The 14,844-nt window shown below is 31.0% G+C and overlaps 1 protein-coding gene across 5 annotated transcripts in view; it reads right to left on the bottom strand.

Annotated features, from left to right (window-relative positions):
- The window catches only part of LOC105209938 (neutral amino acid uniporter 4), a 62,573-nt gene that overhangs the window by 25,672 nt on the left and 22,057 nt on the right, over positions 1 to 14,844 (bottom strand). For 2 of the 5 annotated variants that reach the window (XR_851611.3, XM_011180606.3), the window contains exon 1: positions 9,479 to 9,961. The exons of 2 other annotated variants lie outside the window; for them this stretch is intronic. Coding sequence is in view for 2 of the 3 variants with exons in the window: in XM_011180606.3 (XP_011178908.2) it covers positions 9,479 to 9,496 (18 nt within the window). In the remaining variant the exon portion in view is untranslated. Of the gene's footprint in view, positions 1 to 9,478; positions 9,962 to 14,844 lie in introns of those variants that run through there. One more of the 5 variants, XM_054232533.1, reaches the window with a different exon arrangement.

The following is a 14,844-nucleotide window of genomic DNA, read 5'->3' as shown; positions in this document are numbered from 1 at the left end:
TGCTTTGTGACCTACAGTTTCATGAACCAGTAAATAGTCAGAGGTTCAACAACACTACCATAATAAAACAGCAGCAACTTAGAATTCCGGGCTTGCATAAACCCAATAACCATAGACCCAGAAGAAGATTTAAATTATACTCAGTTTTTTAGGTTAATTTCGAGTTGATCTAAGAGACATGATCTCAACTTCTCTAGAGTGTTCATACAATGAGTCTTCCAAGCCTAACCTGCTTCAAATAGCTATCTTAAACCCTTCTACTAATATATTCGTGTTCAGAAGTCCTTTTAAAGCTTTTAGAAAGCTATATATAAATCAAAGGACCACGAGGAAAAGAAATGATAACTGTAAAAGGTTTATCATTAAATTTAAACAGCCGGAAAGTATGCAAACACTGCAGCAGATATCGCATACTGATGATGACGAAACTTGTGCGATAACACACGAGTGCTGCTCGTCTAGACATAAAATTTAATGTTGTAACAGTAGATAAAAGTGATAACTATCTTATCAATTCTACACATGTTAATAATAAATGAACTAATGTGCTACTAATGTTAGTTTTTTTATCATAATTTCATTATTAACTTGTTACTTTGTATTTATTCAATTTATTTTCCCATGTATCAATTGACAGCATTAATCATATATTATAAAACTATATAGTTTGAATTAAATGCTTAAATGTAATGCAGCGTGAATTTTGGGGGCACATGTGACTTACCACATTTTTCATAACAACGACTTATTGGCTCTAGAGTTATGCACATGACTGACTTTACATCAGACAAGTCATGAGTGCATACTTAAAAGCGTCTAATTTTAAATCTAATATTTAAGTTGATCACATCCTTCAAGTAATTCCAAATAAACTCTATATTGATCACCATATATTTCAGGCTTAAATCTTGTCCGATTTTATCCTATTATAATTACTGTTAATATTATATTTTTGCTATAAATATAGAATAAATTATACATAGAAGTGGTAGTCTGAGTAGGTACTTCAAAAGCACTTCAGAAAAAGATTGATATTATTTATAGATTGATATGTATTTAGTGTCAAAGTTGCCATATTTCAAAAATATTAAAAGTGATCAAAAAATGTATTAGAAATATGTCCCATATGTAAGGAATTTTCAAAATAATTGTAGATATTAACAATTTCTACATAATTTTCAGCAGAAGTTTTATAATGTCTTCAAGAAAACTTAACTTTATTAGAACAGGACGAAAAGCTATTCTTTATAAATATCGATCAGTCGCTCAACCATCGACTGTGAATGCTTTTCAATCGCTCATTTGACGAGTTCGAATATTAAGATTTAAAAAAATTGTCAAAATTTCGTTTGAAAACACTAAATTTTACATATGAAATGGCAGATGAAAGCTGCACTCAAATTTTTTACAAAATGGAAAATGGGCGTGGCGTCGCCCACTTATGGGTCAAAAATCATATCTCAGGAACTCGATTTCAATGAAATTCGGTATATAATATTTTCTTGACACCCTGACAACACAGATGAAACATGGGCGAAATCGGTTCACAAGCACGCCAACTTCCCATATAACTCAATTTTAAATTCCATCTGATTCGTTCACTTTATAATACAAACAAATACTGTATATCATCTGTGGCTTCACTTATGGAAAAATTTTCGATATCGGACTATAACTTTTCAAGGCCCGGGATATCTACATGAAGAACTAAGGGTAATTTTACACCGAAAATATCGGTAAATCTTTCAGATATTTTAATTTAATTCAGAGGAAAATTTTGTCTCTTAATTGTGTGTCTCTGATCCAAAAATATTAAAGTCGGATTAGAACTTCCCCTAGCTCCCATATACATATGTACCTAATTATGTGCGTGCTTTATATAATATGTGAGATATCTTAGCAAAATTAAATGAGCATATAGTATTGGATATAGTGTAGCTTGGTGGGGAAAATGAATGAAATCGGTTTAGGAATTACCGATTTCATATACCATATATGATGATTTTCGTTATTCTATTGGACTTTATGCCTAATATATCTGTCAAATTGAGTGTTATCTTAATAAAATTACATCAATAAATTGCGAGAGTATAAAATATTCGGTCGCACCCGAACTTAGCCTTACTTGTTATATTTAAAGGAGGCCACACCAATGGGATCGAGACTAATTTGTTATGCAATATTGAAAAATTTAGTTTAAACAGAGGTTTGAATGTATATTATCTTTTAAAAAATTTAAAATTGAAGCAATTCTTTGACCACGAGTCTAATTTGGACTCAATGAAATTTCTAAGGGATGCCTCATTAGACAACAGATTGACAGTGGAACAAAAAGTACTGTTTTAGAACAAGTAAAGAGTATGGAATAGAAGATATTCCGCTTATATAGAGAACTTAATGCGTTTTCGTTTTGATGATAAAGAAATTTTGAAAACAAGAACATTAATGAATAGACATAAAAAATAAGCCCCACTCCCAAAAAAGTGAAATATCTAGTTCATAAAAATGTAATTTAAAATAAACAGTAAACCAAAACCAGTCTTTATCCGCAGCTAAACGAATCTGTTCTATTGTTATTTACCAAGTATTTGTAAAAAGTACTACAACAAAAACAAAACAATTTGCAGCACGAGTAAGATTAAAATTGCATTTGCCACTTGTTCACAAGGTTACAGCATGTTTAGAAACGATATAATTGCATTTAATCGCCTAAATAGTCATTCACCCTTTTATCGACATTTTAAACGCAATACCTTTTGTAAATTTTTATTCGTAAAAAATAAATAAAATGAGATACATAAAAACAACAATTAAATTGTAGAATCATCTGCATTATTTTAGGAAATTACAAAATCGGGGACAGATTTGCCTATTTCATATTTGCCAAGCCCCATTGACCATCATTGTCTGCGGCGAGCCGTTTAGCCCTGACGAACTATTTAACCGTGTGTGGGAAATTATCAATGGCAAAATAAAAACAAAGTTGTTTGTTGGTGTTTACTACTTCTACCACTAGGAGTATATATGTATATGTATATCTGTATGTACATACATGAGAGAGAAACAAAATGAAGAAATAGAACTTATTTCAGTACATCTGCACGCGCAGAGTGAATATTTTTATGTGTGGGTGGCAGTGCTTTGTTGTTGGATGTGACACTAGTTAACAAATTGGAAGCAAAATTTAGTCGGCATATTTTCAATTTTAAATTTTAAAAATAAATATTAATTAAAATTCGTACAAAATTAGTGTTAGGCGACTTAAAGAAAAATTCCACATAGGATTACGAACTCGTTGATATTTCTTGAGCAAAATTAATCTTGATTTTCAATTAAACTCTAGAGATATTGAATCTTTTAAAGATGTGTATGGATTAATTTACTATTGAAGAAAAATTAGTGATTATTTATAATAGGGAAGTCCAAAAATGCCGTTCTTAACCTGCCCGAATTAAAATGGGCGGAGCAAACATTTTTTTTGGGACAGATATATATTAGTCTTAACTCAAATATGAAGTGATAAAAATTTCAAATTCAATTTCAATTTCTATGGGTCTATAGGCAGCATTGAGCATGAAAGGGTTAACAAAACATATGTACTCGTATAAGTAATTCTAACGGAATAGAATAATTTTTGGAAATATTTAACGTGTGAAATTTCGATTTTTTGAGCAGCCATTGTAATGAAATGTTGAAAAATGAAATAATCACTACTGAAAGCCGCTTTAAAAAGTGTGTTTCTTGAGTCAAAATTTTTCAAAATTATGGAGGTCTGAATTCCATCAATAATTCCGGAATATTAAACATTTTCGTAAGTTCTGGGTTCATAATTGTCTAAAATTGTCAATCGAAATTCAATAGAATTCAAGGTTTGATTGATATATTGGTGGAGTATCCCAGCTAGTTCAGAACATTCTCAGAGGAAGATGGTACTGGCTTTCGATAAATACCATATATTGTTTCATATTTTCTTTAATATAGTTATGAAGGCAAAAGTTTTCAAATATATATTCCTAAATACTACTAATAATATTATAGTACCACCTTCACTGTCTAACGTTATGGTGTCTTCTTTACCGCAGTGATTATACAAAACTTTATACTATGTTGTCTAGTATAATTCATGACATATGGAAGGCTGACTAGATTAGTTTTTATGTTTTTTTTTTCATAAAGGAAACTAAAAGAAACAAAATGAATAATTTATTGTGTAATTATGTGTGTCACTATTTTTAGGTAATACGTTAACATTGAACTAAATCTTGATTATTTTCGTTTTGATTTTCCGGATGCAACCTGTTGATATAAATTTATACTTTTTATACCCTCACTCACCTATTTCTTAGTGTTTAGTGTTGTTAGATATGCCTTTAATGTTATTTCATTAATTGTGTTTCTTTATTTGTTTATTAAAATGAGCAAAAAAGCAAATTAATTGGCAATTTTTCAAAAAATAAGAAATGAAAATAAATAAAGGAAAACCCATTTTAACAAAGTATTGTATTTTCGCTTATTTTTCACGGCGCCGTTGCATTCAAATTCTTATATATTTATACACATGTATGTGCGCCACTTAGTATGACAGCCAAAGAGTCAATGATCTTAATTCTCAAACGCATGTGCATTTTATATATTGCAATTAAATGGTTTAAATGCCATTTATTTGCTTGATAAATGATTGCATAAATAACATTGTAGAGTTTAATAAAGATGCTATGGAAAATTGTTTACATTTTCCTCATACAAATTATTACAATATAATAAGCATTCATGGGATTATAAATGAAAATTATAATAAGACCTCATCATTGGTACTAAACTTATATGTATATATATGAACCTACTATATAGTAAATAGTTGGCGGAATGCGTTAATAGAAACTTGGCAAGGACACAATTGCGGCAACAGTGTATTTATTTACACGCTTACGAGGTGAGTTCCTAAAGTGACGCAAAATCAACAGAGCTTAGAAGTACTTAGAAGATTAGACAATTCTTCGCTCTTGACGAGCTCCAATTGATGAAATAGTTGAAGAAGTGATTTCAATTCTTCAAATTAATTCTATCACGTAGACACTACAAAGTGCTTAAGATCAGAGGAAATTTCCATTTAGACATGTCATTAAGAAGCTTTTGAACACATACAATTTAGTGTTATGGCCAAAAAATTAACTTTGTTATAAAGATAAGAGTGCTATCAAGTTTTTAAAATTATATCGGGATACTGCTTGCCACGGCTGGCTCAAATAAATTCCGACTCAATTTTCGACCACTTTTTGCACCAATTCAGACCGTATGTCAGCAACAAACCTTATTCCAAAGTAAGCCTATTCATTATGAAATGACAAATCAAACTGAATATAAACCAACCAATTGCTTCAATGGAAACTACACTTCTACAAAACACCCTTTCATAGTAATACTCAGGAGCTGAAAAGGATAATAATGGGGATACTGTTTTGCTCAAAAGTTTATAACGGATGACTATAACGATTTTTTCGTCGATATCAGTGAGATGATCGTGACAAAAGAAATCTGACACATTTGAAGAACTTAAGGATATAATTATAAAATATATCAGATATAATCTGAGAATCGGAATACGAATACTGATATCATACGAGATGATTGTGCGAAAAAAAATCTGACACACTAAAAAAAACTGAAGTACATACCAGATAGGGAATATATCAAATATGTTCTGAGCATCGGAAGATTTATTCGCAAAGATTAATTTTAATTAAAATTCGAAGAACTTTTTGAACAGGCCTCGTAAAACTACAAAATGTGGTAAATAGCATAAGACAAAATGTAAATAACAATTAAAGTGAAATGTATAAATATTGTATATATTTTTGAGGTTATTTTGGCTATAAAGTTTCCTATATTTTTGAGGTTATGTTAGCAAACTTTGGTATTTTTCTATATGTGCATTTAAACGATCCATTTAAGTCGATTGTTACCGGTTTTCTTGTTTTCTGGAAACCAAACTGAAGTTATTTCAACATTTCTCTTTTTGAAAATGTATAGATTGCCACAGAATCTTTTAAATGGACTTTACCTTAAGTTTTCTATGATTTATTATTATACTCAAAATAAAAATATTGTCAAATTTGGTATTATGGTATTATGGTACTTTTTTATATCATAAGAAATCTTTTCACAATTCTTCTTAATGTCATATAAGCCCAATTGAAGCATAGTAACTGAAGGGCAACCTTAGCCCAAAAGTACATAAATTATATGAAATTATGAAATAATTAAGTTATCAGTTGTGCAATTAAAATAGTTATCTCATCTCACAGTATAACAAGCACAACAGAGTGTGTGATAACTCGAAAAATTCACACGTTTTTCAGTGCTTATCTGTGATTTACGGTAATTGTGTCTGACAATTGTTATTGTGACGAATGACAATTAACCAATTATGTCGCTATTTAAACGATTATTATCGTGGTGAGTACAATTGTAGCTACGTCTATATTATTGTAAAGATCTTATACTTAACTCCTATTTGCGAACAATAAGCGTCTGCGTGTGTTAAAAGAGTGAAATTTATTATATTTACATAAATGTACTACAACAGTCACAAGTAACGCTTCATATTAATGCAGATCACGTGAAATTTTAATGCCGAAAATCACAGAGAGAAGCATGATTTCTGTATAATTGCTGTGTTCATTTGTTTATTTTAGCAATCCAATCTACTCGTTTTCAAATACTTGAAATGTAATGCAAACCGAAAATGTGAAAATATGCGACAAATTCACGAAACGCTGAAAAAGTACTGTAAATAATCGTGCGCTAGTGTTGAGCTCTTCTAGAAATCCCCTGTAATTAAAGACGTCTTCTTAAGTATTTAAAATGAGCTGGCGTTCATTACATCGTGACTGGTTTCCAGTTTTAATTACAATTATTGATTTACAAGCTTTCAAGCTTTCTTGATTTTCCGCTTAAGCTTGTCGTATTACACGCAGCTGGTTAAAATTCAAGTGAACTGTAATGCTTAGAATTTTTTTTTTTGTAAATAAATAGGAAGTGAATGCTTATTTTAAACGATTATTAATGTGCTTGCCATAATTTTGCTGTATCAAAGCCGAAAATTCGATTGTGGATTGTAATTCTAAGTGTTTTTCATTGTATATGAACGGCCAAAATTTATGACAGCCAATCAGTAACTAATTATAAAATGGTATGGTAGTTAATACTAGCTGTGCATGACAATCCCGAAATACCGAAATTTCGGGATTATATTATTTTTGTTAAAAAGTCGCTATTGCTTCTAACTAAATATAGCAATAGTTTAAGGGGAAGATCTCCATGACTACAGACTTCGACTGTTTTTTGATACACCCATAAACTGCTGACGGATCGCCAAGACCCTTATAATTCAACAAAGCGCTTGGAACCTATAAAGTTTCTTAGTCTAATTTCGATTCCAGTCATTTCGCAGGGTTCGCCGAAGATGTACCTATCGAGGTGTTTTAAACTTAGTTTGTCAAATGCTTGACATTGACGGAGGTAGTGCTGGGATTTAGATGATAAGAAGTATGAATTCTTAATTTTATATTTTTTCGAAGTTTTTATGATAACTCTAGGCTTTATTACCACTTTATAGCTACTAATGATGAGCAAATTAAGAAAAAGATAATAAGCTATACTTTATAAAGCAAAGAGCTGTTTGGAAACTCTTAAAAAGTCGCTATTATGAGCTTAGAACACGACATAAGCATTCATTTAGGCGTTTAAGACAGTTAAAAATATCTTTACACTAATATTTACAGGAAAAAGGGGATTTTATGGCTGAAACCCGAATTATATTAACCAATATCAAGGGATCAGTTAAGTAAAAACCGGTTTAGCAACTGTAAAAGATTTTGAATTTCACTATATGTTCGTATCACTTCTTGCTTATGCTCCTTACAATCCCGACTACTTCCGAAACTATATTCATATAGGAAATCAAGAAAATACCGAAAATCCCGTGCTCTCATACCATCGATATTGACATCTCAACTGCAAATATAAACAGACGCACAGTTAGACAATCAGCCGGCCAAGTCCAATATTTGTGCATACTCAGCGCAACACGCTTCTTCTTCGACTGTCTCATTGGCGTTTTTATACACTTTTAATTCTTGTGCTCTTTTTAGTGAAGCATAAATGCTCACATATATACAATATGTACATATATATGTATATGCACCGGTATGTATGTAGTTTGTCTGCATTTGTGGAAATTTTCCATTCATCACTTAAGCAGCCGTGTTTGAACACATGTGAAGTTGCATATATACATTTGTATAGGTACATATGTATCTATGTGGGTATGTTTGTAAATATATTTGTTTGTTGCCTTTTTATATTGTTTGTTGCAAGTGTTGCACATTTGTGCGTGCCTTCAATGCCGCTTATGAGCGTTGTGGCTTATTGGGACATACAAATCACGACATATAAACATAGAGTAAGTATGTATGTGAGTGTATGCAAAAAGATTTAAATATACATTTATTAATTTCAATGTTTGCAGCAATTTAGTTGTAAAATTGTGATTTTTAAATGACACACTTTCACATTCTAATTTAATTATATTTAAAGAGATTTGATTTTTTTGATTTGCTAATTAATGGAAATTTTTTTGTGATTTATTAAAAGTGATATAATTAATATTTTTTAATAAATTATAATTGTATATTAAATAAAATAATTTTGCAAGCTCTTCAGTAGTTAAGAAAACATAAACATATTATTATAAATAAAAAAACGATTTCTTAAAAAAAAAGAAAAAATAATTCAGACCACATGGTTCTATAAACTAAATTAAATTAACTAAATTAAATTTTAATTAAATTAATTCATTAAATTATTTTGCAAGCTTTTAAGTATAATAGTTAAGCAGCTTTCTTATATCATAAAAATATTATTATAAATATAAAAAAACGATTTCTTAAAAAAAGAGAAAATAATGCAGACCACATGGTTCTACTTTAAAAATATACATATTGTCAAGGTGTATTAATTTGAAAAATAAGCAATCAATAATCTTTAGCTGTTAACTATGAGAATGTCTTTACAAATATTGAATGAAATTATAAAATTAATTATTAAATTATTTATAATAAAGAATATTTAATACTAGAAAATTAAAAAAAAAAAATAAATTATAAAAATGAATTAAAAAAAATACAAAATATGCAAAAATAGCCTGCGCCGATTTAATTGAATAATGAAAAAATTTAATTATTCTAAAAAAAATCGAGTCTCGCTTTATTTTATTTTGCTTTAAAAATACTTCAAAATCCAAAACTAAAAATTTTTATAAAATTTAGACAGAAAAATACCAAAATTTCCACTAAAAATCAAAATCACGTAAATCGACTTAAGCTATTTTACCAATGTTTACTAACAGAAAACCCATAAACATCTTATTAAATAAAAATTTACATCTCTCGATATGCAATTATATAAACTCACACACCTCACTTTCGACGATCATTTTCCTGCTATACACGTAGTTTTATCTCCCTTTATATGCTTAAATAAATTTAGTATATTTCCACAAACCAGTTTTCTGTATTGTTTTATGTTTTTTATTTATTTGCGATGCATAATATTTTAACTGACACTTGTTTAATTCCGCTATTTTGTTTTGCTCGCTGTTTCGCATTTATTTTATTTGATTTTCTTTTCAATAATTATGCTCACAACTGTTTTTTTAACCGACAACAACAACAATAAAAAATTTTAAAATTCGCAAATAATTTCACCAGCACGTTACAGCAAGTAGAGAAAAATCTTTCTGATTTAAACAAATAAAATCATATGGTTTTTATAATTTATTTGCTTTCAGAAAACATTTATCGTCATTCCACACTTATGTATTACAATAAATTATATATTTTTCTTCCGATATGCTTTCTATGCGTCTTTATCGCGCTACGATATCTTGAAGACTAAAAGATACATTTACTTTGGCTGCCAGCAATTGCAGGTTGTTTCCCTCGGCAATTCTACACGCAGAGCGTAAAACAGCACATTTACAAGTGCTGACGCCGACGGTGGCGTTGACTTCGCAGTCGCAGTGAAGCCGTTCGCCATGCTAAGGCCACTTTCTAGCTGCTAGCCGTGAGTTAGCAAGCGCCAGCACCGCCACTTCCACTGCCAGTGCCATGATCAAGCCACAATCGCAAATGTCAGCGTCCGCTGTGCCGACGTTGCTGCAGCAATCAGCTGTGCTGAGAGAACCACGAAAGCTGGCAGCGTTAACCAGCGACGACCACAAATCGTTGTTGGTTGAACTGATTGAGTTATTTGGTTGTTAGTTCACTCACCGGATTATTTACTTAGTTTTAATTATTTGTATACTCCAAAATTTAAATAGTTTAACAAAATGTAAATTCTAAGTGAAGATTTTCAAAAATGATTTTCTCGTCAACAAGTTATATTTAAAAAAAATATCTTCGATTCACTGCTTCTCTGTTCGCTCTGTCCCTCTCATTAAACCAGTAAAAAAGTACAAAAGTATTCAACCTCTATTCGATTAGACCAGTATATTTGATTTATACCAGTTGTTTGTTCTATATGTCACTCTCCTACCCCATGACAATAATTTGAACCTTCTACATATTATTTTTCTCTACGTCAGTCTATTCTTCTATTTAATCTATACGACTTATACCAGTTGTTGATTCGACCATAATTAGCCCAATTAAAGACGACTAAAAGTACAGCCAATGAGAGCAATTTCCGTTTGCACCTAATATATGACAAACATTTCCAACTGGGTTTTCTTCTCGGTCTACAAATGTCTTCAAATATTTACTTCAACAACAGTTTATTAATCAATTCAACTTACAGGTAAACGTCTATACTAGTAGATAAAGTACACAGTTATACATTCAAAATTACATATATTTCCAAGTGTACACATTTGTATGTGCAATTGTAGCGCAGTTTTGCATTTTGTTAACAATGAATATACTATATATTTACTACACGTGTAGATTTGTGAGTTTAGAATGTATTGTGAAATATGTATTTTTTTTAATCGGAAGGAATAGTGTAGGGGTTTTATTTTAATGAGCTGCGTTAAAATTGTTAACGTCCGTGAATTCAGAGTCCGTGAGCCCGAATTTAACATAATTGAAAAATGTAAACTAGTTTGCAATGTAAATACATCCAGATTTGAGAAAAAATTATAATAAGAGCTTTAAATATCAAGGAAAATGTTCGTCACTAGACGAAATATCTCTAACCGGTAATTTGAAATATGCCACTTCTGCTTCACACAATTTTAACCCCATAAGGAAAACAAACCTGACATCAAGTGACCTCCAACATATAATATAAACAACCAGACATCACGGGATCACACGAAGTATAAATAAACCTTTCATGTGATCTCTCTAAATGTGAACAAAATTTACATCACGTGATTGCACAAACGTTAACAACCAGACATCACGTGATGCCATAGAAGTAAATAAATTTGACATCACGTGACCACCAAAATATTAACAACCAGACATCACGTGATATCACAGATATTTACTTCTGAAAAATTTAAATCTAATTTAAAAAGTCAAACCTGACATCACGTGATTCGCAAAAAGGTTAACAAACATACCAAAGATCATTAACCCTTTGTTTACATTTCGCAAAAGTCAATGACCTTGGGCATATTTGTTTACATTTTGAGGACACGTGACGTCAGGTTTGATAACATTTTGAGGGTTCACTTGAAGTCCGTTTTTTTACATTTTGAGGGGTCAGGATTGCTGATTTTCGAGGTATCACATGATGTGGGATTTATTCACATTTTAGATGACTGCGCGTGATGTTTGATTTGCTACCATTTCGTGATCTCAGTTTTGTTTGAGCGATCACATGATGTCAAGTTTGTTTACATTTTCGAGAGGTTGGATATATTTACAAGAAGAGTCACATTACGTATTGAGGGGTCACACGAGGACAAATTATTTACATTTTGAAGGATCGTCTAAGGTTAAGTAACCTCACTAAGAATATAGGCTATAGCAAAGGAAAATTATGTAATTGCATTAATATAGTTTATGGATTGACCGATATTTTTAGTTAGTAAGGTCGTCATACTCGTTATACAGCAACTTGTAAAGTCATAGTTTAATTTCGACCATTTTTAGATGATATATACATATAATACAAAATGCAGTAGTGGTGATTGTTATATATATTGTAATGTTAAATGTGGAATTTTCAAAAAAAAAAAATTAAAACTCCTCCATTGACCGGTGACCCCTCGGAAAAAAGTGCGTCCGCGTTGTCAGCTTAAGGGAGGGGTCTGGGTTTTCACTTCCGAAAATTCATATTTTTTGTTTTATCTTATTGTTTAACATTTCAAGAATATGTCCTCAAAATTTTAATCCGATCTAAGCAATATTCATGAAGTTATTGTTTAATTAGTCTCGGGGCCTTTAACGCTCTAACTCTAGCAGCTACGGCTTTAAACGCGTTTTTCTCAAAACTACTTTTTTGAAGTCCGTGTTCACTGCCATTTGAAAACTACTCGACCGATTCATTTCGAACTTGGTATACATTTTCTTCACATAAAATACCTCCCCCCTACGTTTAGTAAAATTTTTTTATTTAACATTAAGGGTGTTTCCCACACTGAAAATGGCGGAAATTTTAGTCGAAAATAAAGGTTCACACTTTAGATGGCCGCCAAAAATTTTTAAATAAAAAAAATAATAATCAGAGAACGGTGGGGGGAAGATTTGTTTAAAATTTAATTAAAGTTACAGTGAATACCGCAAATTGTTTTTTTTTTTCAAGACGTCCTAGGGGAAGCTATGTCCCGAGCTAATGGTTTAATATTTTTGCATGAAAAATTTACAGAACATAGTGAAAACTACGCTCAATAAGGTTTGAATAAAATTGCTTAATCGATATTTGAGATAAAAAATCAGAAAAAAAGTGTTTTTTTTTTGCGCTGAAACCCAGACCCCTCCCTTAACTCCTGACAGGATTATCCAAAATGAAAAAAAAAACAAAAGTAAGTGTTCTAGGTAAGACCATAAACTCGTGCTAAAACGAAGAAAAGACAAAAAAGTAAAAATTGGAATTTGGCAGACATTTTTCCAAAAAAAATAAAAATTTCGGTCAAATTTGCTTGATATTTTTTTTTTAAATAGTTGTAATTGAAAAAAATCCGTCGTTCAGGCACGAATAAATTGTATCTCGAACACCTGTGCAAAATTTCATCAAGATCGGTTGAGTAGTTTTCGAGAAAATTTGACAACCGACTTTGAAAACGCGGTTGCGAGAAAAACGCAATTAAAGTTTTGAGTAACAATAATACCTGACTTGGAGCGCACACCTTCCAAAGGCTGTATCTCCAAAACTATTATTCGGTTCGACTTGAAAATTTAGGATTTTTTTTCGATTTTTTGAAACCACGAAACCCATGTAACCCCTTAGGTGAAGTTCAAAACTTTCATTGTCTAATAAAGTCGCAAGATCACTTTTTTTGACAATTACATTTTCATATATAATACATATGTATGTAATTATGTATACGTATATATGCAGATTGTTGATGAAAGATAATTATGTATGACACATTTCCACAAAAATTGACATACATATGTACGAATATGTACTTAATAATTAATGTTTTGGAATCTTCAGCAATTAATTCGTCATGCGCAAATGAATTTTTGTTAGAAGCTAAAGACAACTAGGTAAATATAAGTCGGTATTTTCTACTTTCTTAATAGTGGGTTGTTATTGTTAATTAAAAAATTGTTTTTCCAAAAAAACACTGCGGCGAAATTTTCGCTTTCGAATTGCGGTAAAATTTCAGAAATGAGAATATATAAATATACATACATATATATGTGTAGATACATTTTTAAGTAGATATGTTGCAGCTACATTGATGCTTTGCAAGCTTTTTAAACCAATTTCTTAACATTTTTAATATACCGTTACATTTAATGAAGAGAAATGTCATACGATTTTTTTTAACTTTATTTAAACAGAAGTACACCAGCAGTAATTCAGATTTTTTCCACATTATACGAGTTTATCTGTAATAGCAAAACACAAACTAGGATCATTCTCGCAAACTCTCGGCTCTTACCAACATGCTCACACATAGATATTTGTATGTATGTACATGAACATATGCTGTTCGAACGTAAACAAACTTGCGTTACACACGCAAGACAACTTGACAACTTGAAAGCCCGGCTTAAAACTTTCAGTTTCATTCATAAAATCTGTCGCTCATCGCGTAAATGCATGAGATGTTAAACTACGCATGCGCATACAGAGATCCATATGTCTCTAAGTAACCATATACCTTACATACATATGTATGAATATATATACAACTGATAATTGCACATCAAAGTCAAAGTCCTATGCAACCGGTTCATAGATTACACTGATCAAAGCGTGAGCAAAAAAAGCACGCTGTGACAGACCCACTTTGTGTACCGACATTTTATTTTATATTTATTTTAGCTGACTGTAGCATAGAAAGGTTAGGTTAACTATTTTGGAGTTTGAAAATTTCTGGTTGTCTTAAATGCGTTGCGGGGTGGCAATGGCCATGGTTGAGCTTTTATGACGCGAGTTTATTGCAAGACTTGAACAATTTATTGGCCAAAGATGCTAATTTTTCAATTGCCCGTAGACGTTGGGTGTTACGGTGTGACAAAATAGACAGATATACCTTTAAAAATACTAAGCTGATAAACTGGTCGAAAATTTGGTCGAAATATTGTGATGGCATTAAGAATAATATCTATGTTGCTGCTTGTTCATTTTAGCGTAAGAGAGCAAGCAATTAAGCACATG

The sequence above is a fragment of the Zeugodacus cucurbitae genome, chromosome 5 (assembly GCF_028554725.1).
Source record: "Zeugodacus cucurbitae isolate PBARC_wt_2022May chromosome 5, idZeuCucr1.2, whole genome shotgun sequence".
Classification (NCBI taxonomy): domain Eukaryota; kingdom Metazoa; phylum Arthropoda; class Insecta; order Diptera; family Tephritidae; genus Zeugodacus; species Zeugodacus cucurbitae.
The sequence above is the reverse complement of the archived record's forward strand: the minus strand, read 5'-3'. Positions and strand labels throughout refer to the sequence as shown.